Source organism: Mycteria americana, chromosome 17 (assembly GCF_035582795.1).
Source record: "Mycteria americana isolate JAX WOST 10 ecotype Jacksonville Zoo and Gardens chromosome 17, USCA_MyAme_1.0, whole genome shotgun sequence".
NCBI lineage: Eukaryota > Metazoa > Chordata > Aves > Ciconiiformes > Ciconiidae > Mycteria > Mycteria americana.
The window spans coordinates 3,413,291-3,434,472 of NC_134381.1; the positions used below are offsets into that span (position 1 = coordinate 3,413,291).

Here is a 21,182-nt window from a genome sequence, read left to right on the forward strand (position 1 = left end):
CCATAACAGCTTTTGACGTGTGGATGCGTATCCATTAGGCACTGAATTGTAACACTCCGCAATGCATTTCGCTTGGCCCGCTGAGCGGTGGCAGCACTAATGGTTGGGGCTGGAGCTGGAAGCTGTAGGACCTTGCTTTGCCCTGCAACATGTGCAGTTATTTATGGTGGGGCAGAGTGGGTGTGTAATCCTGTTAAATCAAAACCATACCCCTGACGACTGCTGGCAAGTTCTCCAGTTCCGTGCAACTTCAGGGACTATGAAATTTCATATCTTTGTTTTGTCAAATCTCGAGTCATACAGATTTGGAAGTCTGGTGCCTGCTTATAGGGGATTGATGGCACTTCCACAGTCAGTCAGATTGCATTTTGCACACTTAATAAGAATGTGTGTGTGGGGAAACTGTATGTGGGATTTTAATTTTAGCTTCATGGATTTTTCATAAAGTCCGTAACGCTTTCTGGAGTAATGCAGTTATTCTTTCCCCTAGGGCAGTGCTCTAATTTACCTTGTTTTGGTTGCCTTCATGGCAGGTAGAGCAATTCTTGCCCTCTGCTTATTCAGTTTATCTAATAGTCAGCCCCTGAAGTTATTTGACTGCTCTGGTGGGAGTGCGCAGTATTTAAATCAACAAATATTGAAGGCTTCATTCGGCCAGGTGCCTAGTGCTGAGCACTAGAAACCTCCATCTGTGGTTAGGGAGCTCATTTTTTGTTTTCTTCTGGCACTGACTTTGCTGAAATAATTGTTTTAACGGCCACAGCACAGTCTTTTAAAGACACTAAATGCAGAAAGAGAAACAAGAATTGATAGAATAAGGGCATATCTGTTGGCTCCCTCTGCCCAAGACTTTTCAAATAGTTAAGTAACAGTGAAAAAACTAGCACTTTATATTTTCCCAGAGTTGTTGCTATCCAAAACAAACCCTTGTGCGTCTTATCAGAGCTTTCAGTGCACAGAAGGTGGTCAGGGTGGCATGAGAGGGCAGCAGATGGAGGTGACGACTTCAAGTCGTGCTTGGAGAGCCACTCAGTTACTGCTACTGGAGGTGGGGTTTCTGCCTCTGCCCCCTTGCATGTGCTCCAACAAGCACTGGTGAGCTCTTTTTGGAGGTTTTGGAGCGTTTTGGTGGCTCTGAGCTGGCAGAGCCTATGCGGGAGGCAATTGCAGGCTGAGCTGCCTGGGTTTGGGGGGAATGGACTGCTTAGTGCAGGTGTCTCATCAGGAAAAATGGCCGGAGTTGAACCCCAGGGAAGAGTTACCACTTGTTATCAGGTTTTGAAGACACTTCCCAGTAAGGTGCTTAGAGCACAACATCTGTGGTTTTCATGGGAAACGCGGGGCAGGACTAGGACTGTCCCCCTTGTAATTTATGGGTAGGACTAGGCTGCAGCAAGTCGAGCGCTGCAGCAGATCTTTGAGACCCACCTGGGCAGAGCCCCGACCAACCTCGTTTGAATTCAGCGTTGACCATGCTTCAAGCTGGAGGTTGGATTGGATGGTCTAAGTGTATTGACCAGTTCTAAGAGGGCTTTCAGTTTGGTGGAGGAAATGTTTGTCTTTAAATCCCAGATGAGCACCAAAAAATGGGAATTTTGGGGAGTAATATGGTTGTTGCAGGTACTAGAATGCATTGGTTTTAGAGACTAGATCTGCAAATGCTGTTTGTGCAGAAATCGGTATCAAGTTAGATCTTTTAGGTCAACCCAATGGTAAGGAGATGAACTGAATGAATGCGTTAAAAAGGGGGTGGAAAGAAGGGGGTGGGTAGGCCCTCAGATAGTTGGGGGGAGATTTTTTCCCAATTGCCACAAACTGGAAAGGGAATTTGGTGCTTTCTGGGAAGAGCTGTTCTGGTGGGCTGTGCAGTGCTGCTCCTCCAGACTCGCCCAGCCCTGAGCTGCAAGTGCTTGGGGGCACGCAGCAAAGCCCTGCAGAGCTTGGCTTTGGACGGTTACCCCAAGTGTGTTGGACTTGACATCTTGGGATGCAGGATCTTGACTCCTCTTCATGCTTTAGCCTTGCATCAGGTTCTTGCCAGGTCAGCAGAGACATTCAGAATATTGTTTTCCTTGAGTGTTTGGGCTTCAAGAGCAGCGTGGAGTGAGATGCTGATACCCAGCGTGCTGGTCTGGCTTGCAAAGTTGTCCTCCGGTTTGACTCCGGGCCCTTCTGAATACTGTAGGCAAAAATTGCTTTGGTTCGAGCTAGTTGTAAATCAGTCCTACCTGCTTTGACAGCCCACTTGGACAAAGCTTTCACTGGTACTTCTTGTGATGCTTTTCGTAACTGTCTGGCCTCTGGAAGGAAAACAATACAAGGAATCCCTAACAGCAGGCTGATTTAATTGTTTCACTGAACGTGCCAGTGAATTGTTATCACTCCTGGTTGCCTGGGGAGCTGCTAGTTTGTCATGTTGGAAACCTTTCTGCAAGTACATGGCGTACATGGCGTTCATACTTGGATTTTTTCAGCTCAGGTCTGAAATCTCTGATGGGACAAATTCATTGGTGGGGGGAGCAAGGAAGTGTTTGGAAGGGAGGAAAAAAAACTTTTTACGTGTACAGTCCTTTTAATCAGTGAGCATGAGCTTTTAGTCAGTGTGGAAAAATCTCACTGCATTTGAATCATATAAGTATTTTAGTCTAAAATTGCATTTAACCTGCTTCACCCCCGTGCTTACTCTGGCTGTTGCCTTTGAAATGGCACTGTGAATCCTGCTCCTGTGCTGCTTCATCCCAGCAAAAGAGCCGGTCTCTACTGGACAACGTTTCCAGGAGAGCTGTGATTGCCAGGGAGTTACTCCTTGTGACATTTTGGTAAGCAGCAGAGCCCTGATGTAGACATGTCTGTGCCACAAAAACTTACCTGTACAGCCCTACCAGCGAGCTTTTCTTGTGTCAATCTGGCATTGTGAAGGGCTTTGCCAGAGATCTGAATGCAAGATTGGGCAGCGTTTTGTTTGACATGCGAGGTGTTGACATATGGTCCAACAAATGTAGTTATTGGAAAAGCTAAAGATAATATTTACCTTGAAAAATCCATAGTTGGGAATAAATGGCCACATCTGCAGCTGAGGCAAGTGAGAATGAGTGCACTGCTTTCAACTGAGCCACCCACCCCAATTTTCACCATCTGAGGATCCAGGCAAGCCGGTCAGGTAGGTGAGTGAGCAGCTGAAATGGATGTATATATATGTATGGCAAGCAGTTTTCTGGGGGAGAGGTTTGCTCTTCGTTAGCCACTGTAAGTAGCTGTACCTTCTCTCCGGAGTTTTGATACCGCTTGTGACCCTTTTCTTTCTCCTCTCTTCCTCCTTATCCTCCCTCTTTCTCCAGGGTTTAATGCCATGGCTGCAGATGAAAGCGCTACAGAAAAGCAAGCGGGGGAACCAAAAATGGCAGTAGACGGTGAAACCAACGGTTCCTGCGAGCACAGCGAAGCTGGTAGCCACCCAAACCCAGCTAAAAACACTCAGGACAATACGAAAGTGAGCCAGCAGGACTCTAGTACTAAATTAAATAGGATAGCAGAAAATGGCATTTCTGAACGAGATGGCGAGACTGGGAAGCAAAACCATATGAAAGCTAATGACTTCACACAGACTTCTGTAACAGGGAGCAATGGATATATTCTAACCAAGCAGATGGCACAGGAGCAACCTCTAAGGACTACCAGCACCTTTGCTTCTCTCACCGGCCATGCTGCAAAAACCCTTCCAGGAGGAGCAAGCAAAGGGAGAACTGTGGGCTCCTTTTCTCAGATGCAAGCCACGATGCCAACCAAGCTCGGGGAGGGCAGTAAGGACATGGATGCTAAAAAAGCCACCGCTGCTAACACTGAAGTCAAGGTCCACAGAGCACGGAAGACAATGCCTAAACCCATCCCTAGCCTGGTAATGTATATGCCCAGCAGTCAGTGCTGCTGCGATTGCTCTTGGCTTTCTTTCAGTGCGTGAGAGGGATGCCTTGCTGCACGGGAACACGCGTAATTCGGAGGTGTCCCACTGAGTGAATTGATTTTTTAAATTTTCTTTTATTATATGTAGATAGATTTTTATTTTTATTTTTTCTCTACAGAGAGACCGAGGTGTTAAAATAGTCACATGGCCACCATCAGCTCTCTTCCCCAGCGTGTTTCTAAATATATAAGTGATCAATTACCTTCTCCAACAGATCTATGAGAGACACTAAATGGCCTTTCTCTCTTGGCTGTATTGCTCATCAGCCGTCTGCTGAAATCCAGAGCTGCTTGTGAAACAAATTAGATTTCTTACAAGTTCGACCCAAAGGAAATTAACCATAGCATGTTAACTTGAGGCTTCTCCTGAGCTTGGAAGCTGTCAAGAAGCTGATATGTTAGGCAACTTGATTGCCTTGCCGTATCATTATAGTAGTAAACCAGATTATGTTTTCTCTCTCTCTCTGTATGTTGCCTGCAGTAATGCCACTTGTTCAGAAATCTTCACTCCAGAATCCTAAGGGGTGGATTTACCATCACTTAATAAAATGGAGCTCTGCCTTTATTTTAGAAGGCCAAAGGAGGTGTGAAGTCATCTGGTGTGTTCATGTTATAGTAGGGTGACCAGAAATGGGCCTTTCTTTGTCGTTGGCCCAGTTTGGTTCTTTTGGTTATTTTTTTGGTTCTTTTGCCAAAGGTAGGGAATAGATACTGGAACGGGCAGATCTCCACTACAAGCACTTGGTCTCCAGCCCTGTGACACTTTATATTTAGCTACAGTGAGCTAGATCCTCTCATTGTGCTATGTCTAATGATGGAGAGAGACTGGCCTTTAGGTATCCTTCACCTGGGTCAAGGAAAGGCTTGCGAGCCCTGCTTGGCAATGTGACTCACACCCAGAAGTAAATGGGAAGCTGCTGCAGCTTTGTAAAGGTTGGTGCAATGGATTGCTGTTAGCTACCAGCGTATTACGGACCAGCAAATGCAAAGGGATCCTCAGATGTCACCCACATGTTGCAGCACAGCAATAATACTATGTGAAGGTCTCAAAGCTGTGAATCGCTGTGGTCTGGAGCAGGGGAAGAAAGGAAAAAAAAAGATGGGTGGCACCTAGCCAGCCACAGATGGGGAAAGGTGCCCTTGGCTGCGGCACCACCTGTGCCTCCGGAAGCAGGTGGGAGTCCAAAGAGCACATCAAGATTACAAACCTCGTGGGCACCCAGCCTCAATAGTAGGGCAGAAACCACGCCTGCCATGATTTCCCAACCATTCTCCCAAACCGCTAATTTCCCCTCTGTCTTCCCCTGATTGCATTTGAATTCTCTCGCTCTCGCACCCCTGCTGTGTTTTCTGGCTAGCAAGCTGGGAAGCCCAGATGCAATACATGCAGCCGGATGGAAATCTCGCATAAGGCTGTCTCTTACTCAAACAAGGCTTTGCAACTGAAACTGCCTCACAGCTTTCCTCCAGCAGCCTGTTGTGCTCTTAAATTAGGCCGGGCAAACCCCCAGACCCTTGTGGAATTTGACAGGGAGAGATCCCTTGGGGCTGAGCAATTGAAAGAGGCAATTCCCTTCTAAAAGATGACTGCTAGGTTAGGAGGGAGTGTTTTCCTCATTCATATTTTATGATACATCAAAAGAATATTTTTACGCAACCCCTTGGGCTTCAAGGTTTGTCTCTAGAAAGCTGCGTGCAACGTTTGCGAATGCTTGCAGCGCTCCGTACACGAGTTGCTGTGATGGTGCTGTTGATCGTTATTTGCTCACACAGTAACAGCGGCTTCAAAAACCAAAGCCTGCAGTTGTTGGGCCACTCTAGAAAGTGCATAGCCTCAGCACCTCTGGCCGTGTCCCTTGGGCTTAAAATAGGGAGAGAAACAAAAATTCGGAAGAAGGGTGGTAAGAAGAGGCCGTTCCCATGTTCTCTGCTCAAGCCTCTGCATCTGAATGTGAACCCAAGGTTTGATCTCATTTTTGCAAGACAATAAAACATCTGTTTTGTTCAGCCTTCCTGATAATTACTACCTAATTTTTCCCCATTGTCTTTTGAATTTACATGCTATTTTCTTTTCAGTAACAGAGTCCTTGCTAGTTGTCATTTTTCTATCCTGATTATTTCTTTGTTGAGCTGCTTGTAAGAGGCTCATCAGCAGAGCATTGCAGTAACTTTTCATGCACCAGCCTCCACATTCACACCTTTTCCCCTTCAAAAACACCATGATAGCAGGTGCTGTATTCCAGGAAATAAATTGTGGAAATCACCCAGAAGTTGATGTTACAGGACACAGTAGTTTTCTTTGCTAATATTTTTTAGAGCATTGTTGTTTTCTTGGTAGACTGTTCTTGCTGACATGCGCTGCCTGGGAGAAGGAGGGGAGGAAGGTATTTTGTTCCCTGCAAAGTGTAAACATTTGTTCGCCCCGGCTCCTGCAGAAACCCACTGGGGCCAGAAAATTATTTTCTGTAATGCAATAGTTGTCAGGGGACCTTGGTAGTCTTTTCCTGCACGTGTGGATTGGTCTTTGAAAGGAAGAAAATAATTTGCTCACAAATTTAACCACCTTTTTCTCTGTTTAGGAGTTGCTTCCTGAATTGGGATCGAAGCTGAATCTGAAACAGGTGACAATTTTAATTGATGTTGTCGCATGTTAAGGTGGTTTTGGAACAGAGACCTTGGAAGAGTTGTTGACAGCATCATTTTGCTCCCCTTCTGATTAGTGCAGTAACACAGACACTGCACCTTTAGAAGAACTTCTTTCTTTCCTTCTTAATCCATTTACAACCCTATTAAGCACCCAAAAGTTTCCAGGACCAGGCAACAGGCTGAAAGGCAAGTGCGTGTGTGTGCCCTGAGCTTGGAGAAGGCCCCTTAACGTCACTAAGATGTGTCTGGAAGGGATAGAGGACGATAGGTAGTGAAAGCATCCCACAGCTATCGCTTGAGATAGGAGGAGCAGATGGCTGAATTGGGAATCCCAGGTTATGTTTCCATTCATGACGTGGTGACCACGAGGCTGTCGTTTGAGGTGTGTGTCTCTAGTGGTATTTTTTCATGCTGTGTAGAGGACTGGGTCAGGGGAACTGAACTGTCAGAAGAAATAGTGCAAAAATCTGTGAAATTAGTATCTCAGTCTGCTTCACAGTGTGAGCCCAAAACGTAGGGTACCAATTTAACTGGGGGAGACAAAGCCTGGGCAGAAAGGAGGAGCTTGGAGCAGAAGATGCTTTGCTTATGTTGGTGTTTCTACCAATGTTCATCAAACTATACCTTTAAGCAGTGTTGCCACTAAATGTCTGATCCCGGGACTGGTAAGCTGCTTTCTTTCTGTGTGCACACAGGTGTTGCTGTTGCTGTATTCTTTTCCGTGTCAGTGCCCAGCAGTACTGCGGCGGTGTGCTGACGTGGTCTGTGGGTTGCTCTGCAGGAGCTCCTGGTGTAAGAACATCTTGTGTTCATCTCTCGGGGCCAGGCAGGTGGCAGTTGGTGGTTTGCAAGCGTCTGGGATTGCTCAGCAGGCTCAGACCCTCTCATATGCAGAAAACTCAAAACAAAGGGCAGGTCCTAATGGGGTTGGTAATGGAGATATTGTCTCCTTGGGGGGAAAAAGAATAAATAAAAAGAAGAGTACAGGGCATAGTGAAATAGAGCTCTCCATCTGGTTGCAAGTGCTGCTGTCAGCTTGTCTGAACCTAGAAGGTGCACCCATCGAGGACCCTCTCCAGAGGGGTACCCAGGTACGCACGGGCAGACTGAAAGTGTGAAGTCCATGTGTGCGAGCTTGGCCACAGTTAAATATCCCTATGGGAAATCTTCAGGAGTGACGAGGCCACAGACTACCACTGGACTTCTTATATAGAGGGTTTACTGCGGAGGGAGGTAGAAAGTGAATGTATATTGTGCAGTACTTTTAATTTCATATTTAACTGGTTGTGCTCGCGCTGCTGACACGGCTGTGCCGGCTGAAGGTGGCTGCCCCAGCTGCCGACCACAGCCCGCAGAAATAACTGTCCCAGTCCCAGGTCCCCAGCAGATGTATTTCTGTCAGGAGGCTTGCTGTCGAAACTGGTTTGAGCTACCCCGTTTTGTTTTGACTGATGTGTGACCCTCCCTTCCCTCGAGCTGCTTGATCTAGGAGCGGACAGGGAGGAGGAGCGGGGTCTCCCCTGACGCGTCGGTATCCCCACCTCTGAACAATGCTGGTTCTGAAACCCATTGAATGCAGGTTTGTAGCTTGGTTTAGCACAGTCTTCCTGGCAGCCTAAACCCATACGATTTTATGCAGATACGTGACCGCACACAAACCAGTGCAATTGTAATCAAGTCACACCGGAATCGCTCTTCTAAATGGGTGCATGTTAACCTGCAGATAAAAGGGCATTAATAGGTGGATCGTCTTGTCTGATCTAGATGAAGACCAAAGCCCTGTAGGTTTCTTTTCGTTGCTCCGAGGTGAGGCTTAGGCAGGGGTCAGGATCCCCCGGCAGCTGCGGTGCAATTCAGTAGTGAAAGCTATCATTCTGCAGCAGCGGAGGAAAGGGAGAGTAGCACCACTACAGCTCCTACAGGCACTGTCATCTGCTTGTGATAAATTTTTTATAGCAGACTGGTATTTCTTGCTTAAATCATTCACCAGTTGTTAGAGGCAGATACCCCTGGGAGCTGCTGCTTTGTGCTGTTCAAAGGCAGTGCCTTGGTACAAATCTCGTTACCCTCCGCATCCGACTGACGGATGGAGGGAAGAGGGTTGCTCTGTGACAGCTGCCGTGTTGCCCGGTGGCAGTGGCGGTTAGTTTAGTCCTCCTGGCTAGTTGGCTTTGGTTTCAAGCTTGTACTGTGCCGGAGATGAAAGTCCTTAAAAGAAGAGAAATAAAACAGCTTGTATGTCTAAGCTGGAGATGGTTTCAGGTGTCGAGAGCGAACAGCAGTCCTTCTGCGGTGCTCTTCAAAGCTGCCCTGCTCCAAAGCAGGACCTGCAGGAGCTTTGCCAGTGTCCTTGCACCAGTGCGGGGATGGAGTTCTGGCCTGGTTTCTCTTTGGTCGTTGCTAGTTTGCTTGCTTTGGTAACGGAAAGACCTCTTAATTGCTGGGCTGTGGGAAGAATGCTGTGTGCGGTCTGTCGAACCGACGTGGGGTTTAATTAGTAAGGTTTGTTTGTTCTGTATATTTGCTTTCGGAATAAAAAAGGAGGAGGATATTCTGTCTTTTGCCATTTTTAGTAACTTCTCCCTGCTGCTGTAGGGGACTTCTGTGCCAATAATAGAAACATGGTCGATCCCATTAAAATGTAGAAAGCACGTGAGTTTAATTTTTATAAACACATAAAATAGTGTGTTCTTGTCCCAGTCTAAGCAGTTTTCTTGACTATATTTCTTACGATGGTGTCGGACATAGTTGTGGTCCCATTTTTGCTGTTTCCAGACACAGGCATCTCTGGAAACGTTGGCCTGAGCCTTGGAATAGCTGTCTTCAGCTTCTTGACTGTTCCTTGCAATGCGCAACATGAAATAGTGACTTTACAGCCTTTTGTGTAGGATGAGCTGATACCACATGAGAAGCTGCGAGAAATGAAGACATTAGCAACGCAGTTTCTTTCTCTATCATTTTTGGTCCTTTCTTGGCCTCCAGTGGCCCACACACGTGGTGCTTAGAACAACATGCGAACACAGGGAGCTCAAACTGTGTCCTGGAGTTGCCTTTGCACGGGATTCTCCTCACTGAACTTCTCTAAATCTGTAGATGAAAACAGAACTGCGCTCGACTGTTAAAAATCTAAGTATAATTGGGGAAAAAAGAGAAAGACCACGGCTGTTTTGGACAGGGATAACATACAGCAACGGAGTTTATTTAGGGTCAGGAATAGTGCTTCTCACCTCTAATTTTGCTATTTGCAGTGGAGCCCATGTAGGTGTTAGATGAAAGCGCCTCTGCTCTCTCGAATGTTTGTTGGTTTAAGTGAAGGAGGGTGATCTTCATCCAGTTTCTGAGTGGACGAGTCTGCTTAGTTAAAAATGCGGGCAGCTCAAAGTGTGTGTACCCTCGTTAGTATTCTTAGCAGATCAGTCCATGCCCAACAGATCACTGAAGCCGTGCATTGCTTTCCTGGCATGGTTGCTTCTGCTCCAGCTTTGCCAGTCTGGCATTTTCCACCTTTAGCAGAGGACTCTGGATCTTCAGGAAGTGAAGCAGGAGTGTGTTAGGATGTGTCACAGCAAAGTGGGTGAGTAGATGTTGACTAGCGATCAGCTCCGTTGGGGTCTTTGAAGCACTAAAGCTATTTTGAAGCTATTTGCAACCCCCTTTGTTTGTGCTGTGCCAGCACGAATGTCCTCTGCTGGGGGAAGGTAAGACAGGCCGTAAGCCAAGAAGCAGGAGTTTGCTTGGATGGATACTGGGTTGCAAGCAGTTTTATAGATACCTGCTTGATGCTGTGCCTTGCGCTTGGAACGGGGAGGGCAGGAGGAACCCATCCATCATGAAAGTGGAAGAAAGTGGCATGTGATGGGAGCATTAATTGCAGTCAACTGTGCCAGTGACCACAGAGCCCACGGAGGTGGCTTAGAGCTGGGGTCCCACCAATCCTGGGCTGGGGCATGGGGTGGCAGGGCTGGAGGCAGCTGCTCTGCCCGCCCTGCCTGTTCTGCAGGAGAAACCTTCCTCTGAGGTTTTCCTTGGGACAGCCTTTTCCCTAGCAGGAAACTTGCTGGAGCTAAACGAATATGCGGTGTTCTGAGAAATCCTCTGATGGTGCTGGGGGTTTGCAGGTGGACCTGTGAGCTTTCTGTTTAAATGGATCACTCTAATTTTTTGGTTCCATTTTGCTTTGATAGGAGTCTGTTGTGCCCCAAATAGTCTAGCACCCACTCGCCCCACTCCCAAATGCACAGTCTGTCTTTTGCCTTTGCTTCTTTTATTTGAACCTGCCCACTCTCCTCTGCGGAGAGGTGTCAGGTGCTGGTTGTAACCTGGGCAGCGAAGGATGCAGAATATCTTTGCAGGGAAGGGCCCAGATACGCGTGAAGCAGCTCTTAGCCAGCGTGATAAGATTTTAAGGAAGAAGAAATTTCCCAGCAGACCAGTGTGCTAGAGTAGCAAAGCCTCTTTTCTGGGAGTGGTTAAATTTGGAGCAAGTAGAGCAGAGCATAAAAGCTCAGCATAGGCCAGGATGGGCTGTACCTACAGGCTTGAGTTAAGGAACTGGCAGAATTCAGAGACATTAGAAATGGGAAAAGAATAAAGTTTCATCCACTAAACACTCTACTTGCTGGAAGGGCAAAATTTAATAAGAACAGCAAAGAGGTAACTTTTATCTAGCTAAGAATGGACAAAGATGGTGAGAAAACTGTGGGGACTGAGTATATGAGTGCTTTCAAATCTTCACTGATCCTCTTTATTGCAACCCTTAGATTTAGGATTATTTATATATGTGTGTGAGATATATATAGATAGATATATATATGTATGTTTTACTGCTGGCCTGCTCAGCTTCCTGTGCTGTCAGGCTTCCTGAGAGATCTGGTCACCTCTCTGTGGGAATTCTTGTTCTTTAGTATTGCTGCATATGCCTCGAAGAAATAATCCAGATCTCACAAGGCTTAATTTGATTTAAAAAACTCTTTTGCCAGAATTGCCATGAAAAAGTCATATTTAACAGTTGTCATGCAGCCCTATTGAAGATTTTTAATTTATTTCCGTATTGTAATTACAGGGGGAGAGAAAAACCCCAAGCTAATAACATACTACTTTTTCATTTAAAATTTGATAATGTTCTTCCAAACAGTCTGGCATGGTCTGAATGTGAATTCTTGATGTTTGGGAGTAACAGCACGTTTTATCGGAGACCAGTTGCAAGAGCCTGCACTTAAAGGACAAAAAATGCAGCCCTTATGTACACTTGTTGCAGGCAGCTCTGCGTCAGATCTGCTTCTCCCAAGCTCATTCTTCTAATTTTAAGTTAAAAACGGAAAGCAGCGGATGTTCCAGGGGACTTGGGAATTCTCAGAACAATCCTGTAGCCAAGAGTTACCGTTAACCTTTAGGTCTATAAACTAGGGACTTCTAAGAGGTATAAATAGTATTGTTGAGACTATTATTGGCATACTGTGTCCAGCACTCCTGATGTACATTTTTTAAGGGGTAGAAAACTGGGAGCAGTCTCAGGAGTGATCCAATGTCCAGTAAATCACCCTATGGACACTTAATTTGCTTATTCTATTAAACTTATTGAAGAGAAAGTTTAAAAAAAAAAAAAAAGTTGATCATAGTCCATAAGTATCTACTTGGAGTGGGAATTTCTGATGATGCAGGGCTTTTTAATTTAGTTGGAAATGCATAATGCATTTAATTATTTGACAGTGAGAGCAATTAAGCATTGGAACAACGTATCAAAGGATATGGTAGATTTGTTGTCTTTGAAATCGTTAATCCAAGACTAGATGCCTTTTAAGAAAAGATGTGGCAATTCAGCCATAAGTTATGGGCTTGATGCAGGAATCATTGGCAATTTGATGGCCTCTTTATGCAGGTCATTTTTGATTATCATTACAGCTTTGCTGTCTGCAACCGGGACCTCGCTTTCTGCCAGCAGTGTGCACATGGCAGAGCCATAATTAGGAGAATCAGTCGCTTCCCCATTTGTTCACAAGGTCACATTACTTGAAAGCAGTCTCTAAGAGTGCCTAGCTGAACCTGGACTTTAAAGAGTGTTTTTATTGCTCGCTGCTTTTTTTCCCCTTTCTTTCTTTTGCCTGGATTCCTCTTTCTTTTTTGGTATTTCAGCTGTTGCTTCAGAAGTCCCATAAGAAGTATTTTCCTGCAAGTGGGGCAGCACTAAAACGTTGCCACCGCAGAGCTTGAAATCTGCTAACTGTGCTCTTGGTTTTCTGGAGCATCTCTGCCAAACCTGCCTCCTACTTGGCAGTTGAGTGGACAGTTGTATGGAGAGGTGTGGATGCACCTAGGTCATCTGTTAAATACATAAGAGGGCAAATCCAGTGTAAGATGTCAAATCAGAGTGGCAGCATTTACCCCACTCTCTGCTATTACACTGGTTGTTGCAAAAGGTGCAGTGCTGTGGGACAGGGGGCTGCAGGAACCCTGCTTTCATGCCTGAAGGTGCTGGGTGAGACTTCGCATTGAGTACAAGCTTGAATCAGAGCGGGTGCAAGCTGCCTTGGGGCCCGGGAGCCTGGCTGCAGCGACAGGAGTGCAGGAGCAACTACAAAATTCTCTTGAGCCTGATCAGATTTTCAGTAGGAGCTTGTAGCCTGCCCTCTGTTTGGTGTTGCAACAGCTAGGTTGGCGGTGCCTGTGCTAGCTGGTTTAAGGTAGGCTCAGGCAGGTGTTTGCTGCGGCAGTGGCAGCACTGTAGATGAACCTACAACATCAGATAAATACCTTCTCTGCTCGTGTTTTGTTGTGTGCTAGGCTAGAGCTGGGAGACCACAGCCTTTGCTAAGCCTTGATTGTGCCAAATGCTGTCCAAAAGGAAGGATCCCTTCCCGTTGCTGCCTGCTCTTCCGAAATGTCTCTGCAAGACACTGTTCTCGTGCGTGCTTGATGTGACAGCCGCACTCGGGGCTTGTTTCAGGGAATAGATGCATTTGTTGCATTCATTTGTCTTCTCTGGAGCCAACCAAATGCCTGTGCAAATACTGTCTGATCCTTTTCATTATCTGCAGTTGCTTTGGATCTGCCATCTCTGCCTCTGCGAGGTAGCCTTTCACCTTCAAAGGCAACAGCCTTCAACAAGTGAAGGAGCAGCAGGCTGGGAGTATTTTTGGAGCCTTTAGGCAAAGTAACATGTGCTAGAGGAGGGCCTGTGTGCTTTTGCTTTGAATGTGTGGTCCTATCTTCAAATGAAAGTGATTATGTTTGAGAGAAAGGAATTAAATTTATTGTCTTGATTTTTTTTTTTTAAATGCAGAGGCTCAATTTAACTGCATTTTGTTTTCCAGCATGCAAGTAAAGACCCCAAAGATGGGAGAGACAGCAGAGATCAAAAAGAATCCAAGGAGGAAGGCAACAAAAACATCCTGGAGTTTGGGAAGCCGTTGCCGTTGCCCTCTCTCCCAGGCCTTCACCAGTCACTACCTCAGAACCAGAGCTATGTGGCCACCACGAAGTCGCAGACGGGTAAAAAGGACAGAGTTAAAATTCCTAACAGCACCCGCCTCTCAGGTGTGTGTGTGCGTGGTTGAGTGGGAGATGAGGCAGGTTAACAAGGACTGAAACCTCTGTTGGTACCTTTTTCCCACTGAATCTCCTTCAGGGTTTCCTTTCCTGCTGGGAAAGGGCTGCTGCTCTAGACCTTGTTTGACAGATGCCGTTTCATCTAGCCACTTCTCTGCAAGTGGCCGTTGCACTGCAAGCGTGATGCTTGCGTCCTCTGGACTCCCTTCTGGTCACCTCTGGATATGTTGTACAGAGCGCATCCTTGCAGTCCCCTGTTAAAGTAGCCTCCCAAGTGAAGTCCACCAGTTTTCTGCTCCGCGGGGAGCACCTGCCACGCAGTCCTTCCTGCGCCGCCTTGTTTCATGGGGTGCAGGTCCCTCCCAGGCAGCGTGGGCAGGTAGGCATGCTCTGTCAGGCACCACCACACCGAGGATCACTCTTCTGCTAAAAGTTTTTGTTAGAGGAGACGCTCCCATCCCGTCTTCCCGTGTGATATTCTGAAGATGTTTCTATCAGTTCTGAAGGACTTTGTGTATCACCACAACAACTGCTTACCATGAACTGCAGCCTCATAAATAAAATTAATTGGGTTAACAGAATTTTCGGAGAGGTGTCTTCATAGATTTTTGGTGAAATTTCATCGTAGTGGGAGATGAAGAAATGCTTTCAAGGAACAGGCTGTACAGCTGCAAACGGTAATACTGGTGCTGAAGCTGGCTGTTCCCTGCTGTACGCTATTCTTAAAAGAGCCTGCACTAAGCATCCCTCTGATGTGTATTCACCAAAGACAGCATCAGGCAGTGAGGTGTGATGACTGATTTGATTAGAAGGCCAGGAGGGAGATTTAACAAATTAAGACCCAATCAAAGTAGTGAAAGGAGTCAAACAAACTTCCATAGTAGGTGTGAAAAGAGGTTAAATGGTAAACGGCTCTTTATTTAAGGTACCTTTTCCCTTTGTGTTCTTCAGTTATTGTACGATCGCTTTCATTGTAAGTTGGTATTATTAGCCTTGCAGTATCTATTTGAGCAAGTTGGATGCTCTTCAGCCTCCTACGGCATCAGCAATACTGCCAAACGCAGGCAAATGTAAGGATTTGATATTGTGTATGGTGATGCAGGGGCCAGAAGGAGCGTGGAGAGGATACTCAGAATTTGGGTTTGCAGCACTGGCAGAAAGCTCTTTGTGTGTTTGCATGTATGTGTGTGTCATCTTCTGGTTGACTTGTAAATAAATTAGTTGGAGTGGGAAGCCTTTTTCTCAGATTGTGCCCTCAAATGTGGTTTCCTGTAGTACAGCCTCTACTCTCTCTCTCTTCTTCCTTCCATTCCTGAGCAACCTTTGGGTTTCTCTTGCTTCTCTTTTCCAGCTGCTGCAGTATCTCGGAAGAAAAAACGGAGAATGGGAACCTATAGCCTGGTTCCCAAGAAAAAGACCAAAGTGTTAAAACAGAGAACAATGATTGAGATGTTTAAGAGCATAACTCATTCCTCTGCGGGTGCCAAGGTGAGGGGACCACTGAGCCCACTGGACATGTTTGTTATCACTGTACACGTCCCTTGTCCTGGCACACCAACCCCATGTATAGGTGCAGGAACGTGCTGGCTTGTTACCGTCAGCATCTTCCATTCTGAGTCTACGTCTTCTCTCTGGTGACAGCATCCTGCCCATAGCAGTCTTGCTGCTTTGAAAATGGCTCTTTGAGGGTGGCTGTTCAGGTACCAACTCTTAAACAAACGTTTTCCAGTGAATGTTCCCCTTCTGTCCCATGAGTCCTGTGGAACTAGAGAGATTTCAAGCACACCCCATGTGGTAACCTTTTTGTTTCAGAGTCCTCAAGGTAACTGTCTAGTGTTGCTGCTTGAGGCTGTACAGCAAAACAACCAGTTACTTAAAAAAGCTTTAGACAGGAACTCACTCCTGATCAAATTCTGCTTTTGCTGCAACCCATGCCCTGAAGTTTTGGTCTTTGAATTCAAGGAGAACAGTGCTAGGCTCTCGTGGAGTGGAGTGAAAATCCCTCTCTCTGATTTAACTTCCCTTTCCATTCCCTAGAAACCTTCTTGCACCCTTGGTGTGCCACGGTGGAGCTGCCCTTACGTGTTTGAATTAGACTGCAGGGGTCTGTCTGAAGGCTCCTGCCCAGCAGCCCTCCTCCCCTTAATGCTTTGTACAGCCGTGAGTCTGGAATGACTCCTCGTAGCTCCTCGTTCCCCAGGTGGCAAGGGTTAGGTGACATGTGGCAGGCTCTCAGGCCGGCTTTGCTGGCAGCGTTGAAGATCTCTGGAGGGATGTATAGCCAGCCCCTGGCAGCTTTAAGACTCCTAGCACGGAGGTGGTCTGGGATGGATTCAGCTGCTCTGTCCTGTGAATTGATGTTGTCTTTGTGGCTCGTGTGCTTGGACAACTTTCAGAGTGAAAAGGACCTGGGTGATGCCAGCCCTCATGTGAACGGGGAAAGCATAGATGTAGACTCTGAAGAGGAAGACTCTGATGAGTTGGAAGAGGAGGATGATCATGGAGCAGAACAGGCAGCTGTGTTTCCTGCAGATGATAACAGGACCTCTAAAGACAGCGTGTCCGATGCAGACAACGCCAGAAAGGTATTCACATGCCCTGTGCCGGACTTGAAGGAGCGGGACGGGACACTGCTTGTATGCGTGAGGTCTGAGTGGCACAAGTTGAGGCAATCTCTAGGTTTTCTTAGCCTGCAAGATGGCAGAAAGCACAGCAGTGGAATGAGGCTTTTTGATGACCATTTCCTGCTCCCCATTGCACCTGTGAGAGTCTCCCCACCTACCCCCCAGCTTCAGCCTTGCTACGTAAGTCTGTGGTCCAGCATACATGCAGAACCCCCACCACATTTAGTCATGGGATTCACTGAACCAGTAAGAGATGTTTTCTTAGTCTTGCTTGTAACAGACTGGTAAAGCACTTTGGTTTAGTTCATTTTTTCCCAAATCACGGTACATAGTGTAGACACGAGGCTGTTTCTAGATGATCACAGAAGTTAAGATTTGGTTGGAAAACTTTCTTCTGGGGTCAATTTTTTTTTCCCTGTACTGTCCTCATGGATGTTCCATGATGTGCATTAACAGCCTTGGAGTTCTTGTCCTGGAGAGGAGATTCTGTTAGTGCACGTGCAGGCTGGTGCTGGGCGCAGCAGGATGATGGGGGGATGCCCTGCTTTGAGAGACCTGACCTGACCGACTCTTTCTGTTCTTGGGCAAATGGTGGCTGCAGATTGATGATGGCGAGTCTGAGGAGGAACAGGAGTCTGGAGAGTCTGGGGAGGAGGAGGAAGATGGAGATGAGTCTGACTTGGTAAGCCTGGCTGCTAAATGCGTCTTTCAGCCTTTGTCCTGTTGATAATAATTTCCCCTTTGCACTGCTGCCAGAGAGAGAGAGAAGCGGTGTAGTTTCATGTCTCTGACAAAACTCACTCTCTGAAACCACCCACACAGAGTATTGTTTTCCACAAGGTGCTTAACCCTGATCTGTGATACAGTTAATTGCTTTCTGATGCTAATTAATGGGCTTTTGTTTGTTGTTTTCAACAAGGTGTTGACTGTTTTTAATCATTTGAACGTTAGTAGAAATATTTAAGGGTGCTTAAATTCTTCAGATGCAGACTTGGCGAGTGGTAGGAGCCAGCAATGTTTTCTTAACAACCTGAAGCTCAGCATGCCGTTTCGGAGCCCAGGTGGAGTTGTTCACAAATCCATTGGCCCAGCCCACGGCCTAAATTCACATTGATTTGACATGCCACCTCAGGTACCAGATGAGCTGGCAGCTCTTATCAGGGAGACATACAAAGAGCACACAGACAGACAGACGCTCTCCCTAGGAGGTTGTCTGTTTAGTGCGAGGGCAAGACTTTCACCAGCTGTTGGTGATGTTTAGATGGCTGGTGAAGAGAACCTGAGTTTTATTTAAATTGTTGTTCATTGATTGTCTCTGTCCCCCATCCTCCACTTTACTTTAAAATTTTGCTCCCTTTCCACAGCACCTCAAGTTGAGGAGCCAGCATTTAAGGGCACCCCAACTCTTCAGTCACCTTGAGAAAATTCTTGGCTTCATTTTCTTGATGTTTTGAGCTGAAGGTAGAAATTACTATACCAAGTGAATCGTTGAAGCTCTTTAGGGTCTTGTTCCTTGTGCTCTGACACTACAGGAGCCGGAGAGGACCAAGCAGCAAGGGCTGTGTAGCCTGCTCTTTTCTTTGGGTAGCTGAGGCCAGTCTGTAGCATTTGTTAGCTGAAACCAAGGGTTGAGCTTGCAGTCAAGTCCAAACTCCCAAGTCATATCTCCACATCCTAGTCGGTGGTTTTTGCTCTGTTCATATCTGGTGAGTCAGTCGGTTCCCAGACAGAGACTGGCTCAAACACAAACCTTTCCCCCACACAAGCGGCGTGATGCAATTGGTGTAAGCCACGTGGCGGGGCACAACCGAGCCCACGCTCGGGGACTGTTATCAGGGGCAGCGTAGACACGCCGTAGAGCTGCCCCAGAGAGCCAAGGCTCAGCACCGCCTTTGCCCAGCTTCGTTCGCTGCGATAACAGGGCATGGTGCAGCATCGGCTTCCTCTCAAGGTAGGCCATGAAGGTAGGGCCTGATCCAGCCGCTGGTAACGGTAGCAGGAGGTTTTTCATAGGCTTCGGTGGGAGATGGATAAGCATCAGGAGCTGGCAGTTTCAGTTCGAATGTGAATTTTATGGTTGGTGCTGTGAAGACTGCCTTACACGGTTGGGGTGCCCGATTCCCTGTTTTGATGTTGGCTTTGAAAACCCACCCCAGACAACTGTAGTTTTTAAACCAAAACCCAAACCCTGCTTAGATTCAGATGTGTGTCTGACTATTTGCTGCATGATTGGTCTGTGCTGATGTGATGCCCTGTACCTTGCTCAGGGAGGGGGCTGGTCTGCTACTGTAAAGTTCGATTCCCTCGGGTCTGTCCCAGCCCTGTAAGGTGACTCTTTAGGTGCAAGGCAGATTTTTGTTGGCGTTTGCTAACATGACTGTGGAGCAATGTGAATATTTTAGTTTGGAAAAAAAAAGCCAACTTTTTCCGGGGAGAGGCTGAAAGTGTGTGTGTGCCTGCATACTTGCATTGCTGCGCGGAGGTGCTCAGCTACTACTGCAATGAGTGTGGTGTAAGAGCCTACATGGAAGAGAAAGTGAAGCATGCACTATTGAAATGACAGGAAATACACCCACGTGTGCATGTGTTTCCTTTTGGGTGCTATAAGGACATCTTAGCACCACTCGATTTCAAACCCCCAGTCCTTAAGGCCTTTTCGCGTAACTCAAGCTGCGAGAAGGCTCTTTCTCATGGGCGCAAAGGACTGCTGGGATGCTGACACCAACATGCCTTACACGCACATGGCCTCTCTGGTTATTCAGAGCTCGGAGTCCAGCATCAAGAAGAAGCTGCTGAAGAGGAAAGGAAAGACGGACAGTCCATGGTTGAAACCCACCCGCAAGAGGAGACGGAGGAATAAAAAGAAACAAGCCAGTGTGCTAGGTAACTAATTGTGTTTTGTTCCTTAACTACACAGAAATTGGCCTTCCAGGTGGAGGGGTAAGGACCTGAGGCCCATGAGGCAGTGGCTGTCTGCAGAGCTCGCTCATCCTTTACGAGGATGGGCTGTATGATAAAACAGGGAGTGAACTTGCATCTCACTGGCAGTAACTGCTGGTGTGCACACTTTAACAGCAGAATAAATATGAGGTGGCTTTATACTTGGCATGCTGGAGGAATATTTTTTTGTTCATGAACTCCCTTTATTTTAGAATATCCAAAAAAGACCTCGCGACTCATGTCCCATGAGCTCGGGGAATGTGATGCTCAGTTGCTTTTGTATGGATGTTTGTCCAGCTGAACGGAATGTGCAGGTTGTCTTTGCTTGTTCTGAAAGCACCACAACATCTGTAATGAGCTACCTCTGGCCCGTCTCATGGTGTGGACATTGTTCAGGTGGTTCAGGTTGTTTGACCTAAGCTACTCAGCACTCAAAAGAAGGTTTCAGTGGCCTTTGTCCTCTGAAAGCTGTGGGATGGGGAGAGCCAGGAGTGCGGGCTGGATCTGATTCTTCTTCTTCAGGAAAGGTAATAAGATGGGTGAAAAAAAGTGGGTAGTCTCTGAAGTGATGCTGTGCCTTCAGCTTTGTTATTAAGATTTCACACATCCAATGCCATCAAAGAGTTTCTTCTTCCATGTTTGCTAATTCTTTGCAAACAGGCTGTATTTTATCAGCAGATTTGTGGCTGCTTCTGAGCTAAATGACCGTGTTTCAGCCTCTGGTCTGTGCCTGGGGCTTGTCAGTCATCTGGCTTGCTCCTCTTCCTCCCAAGGCGGCCCCTTTCTCAAGAAGAAGCGGGGGCCGTTGATCCCTTTCAGAGCCAATAGCTAATTCTTCATTTCCGATGCAGACTGGTTTTCCACCCCTTCGATAAAGGTGGCAGCCAGTCTTTCAGGCTAATGCAAGTCTCTTGGCCAAGCCCGAGTGGGAGAAGCAAACCAGGAGAGAAAGCGAAGCCAAGGGAGTGCGAAGAGATTGAGAATTCCCACGAAGGCTCTGAGGGTCCCCGCGCAGTCTCTTCCCAGCGAGGGATCCCCCATGCAATCTCTTCCCAGCAGCAGCTTTGTTCACTTACAGCCAGAGAACTTGGCTTTTATGTTTTTCCCCTCCCATTAAGCTGAATGTCACCTGTCTCATCCTCTTCCCGATGTACATGATTAGCTGGTTCGCTCTGCCTGGCTGGAGTGTACCAGGAGCCCTTTGCAGCAGGTCGGAGACAAGAGGATGCGCTGAGCCCTGGTTTCATCCCTTCCTTGTGCCATTTAAGCTTCTGCTGCCGATGCAGTACGGCAGCAGGCAGATGTGCCTTTCAGAGGCAGAACTTGTCTCATTTATTCTTTTTTTTTGTTGTTACCTACCTAAGTGGAAGTGGAAAATCTGTCTGATCAGACAGGGAAGGAAATAAGAGATCAATCGTGCCACATACGCCCAGATGTTGCATTTTCATGATTCTATGTGCATCTGTA

General features: G+C 46.9%; 1 protein-coding gene across 15 annotated transcripts in view; it reads left to right on the plus strand.

The window, feature by feature from the left end:
- The window catches only part of EHMT1 (euchromatic histone lysine methyltransferase 1), a 124,225-nt gene that overhangs the window by 67,878 nt on the left and 35,165 nt on the right, over positions 1-21,182 (plus strand). For 9 of the 15 annotated variants that reach the window (XM_075520075.1, XM_075520070.1, XM_075520072.1 and 6 more), the window contains 7 exons: positions 3,339-3,895; positions 6,540-6,581; positions 13,917-14,139; positions 15,503-15,639; positions 16,548-16,736; positions 17,377-17,457; positions 19,538-19,658. In XM_075520075.1, the coding sequence (XP_075376190.1) occupies positions 3,350-3,895; positions 6,540-6,581; positions 13,917-14,139; positions 15,503-15,639; positions 16,548-16,736; positions 17,377-17,457; positions 19,538-19,658 (1,339 nt within the window). In that variant the 5' untranslated portion in view covers positions 3,339-3,349. The remainder of the gene's footprint in view (positions 1-3,338; positions 3,896-6,539; positions 6,582-13,916; positions 14,140-15,502; positions 15,640-16,547; positions 16,737-17,376; positions 17,458-19,537; positions 19,659-21,182) is intronic. The other 6 variants (XM_075520067.1, XM_075520077.1, XM_075520076.1 and 3 more) reach the window with 3 other exon arrangements.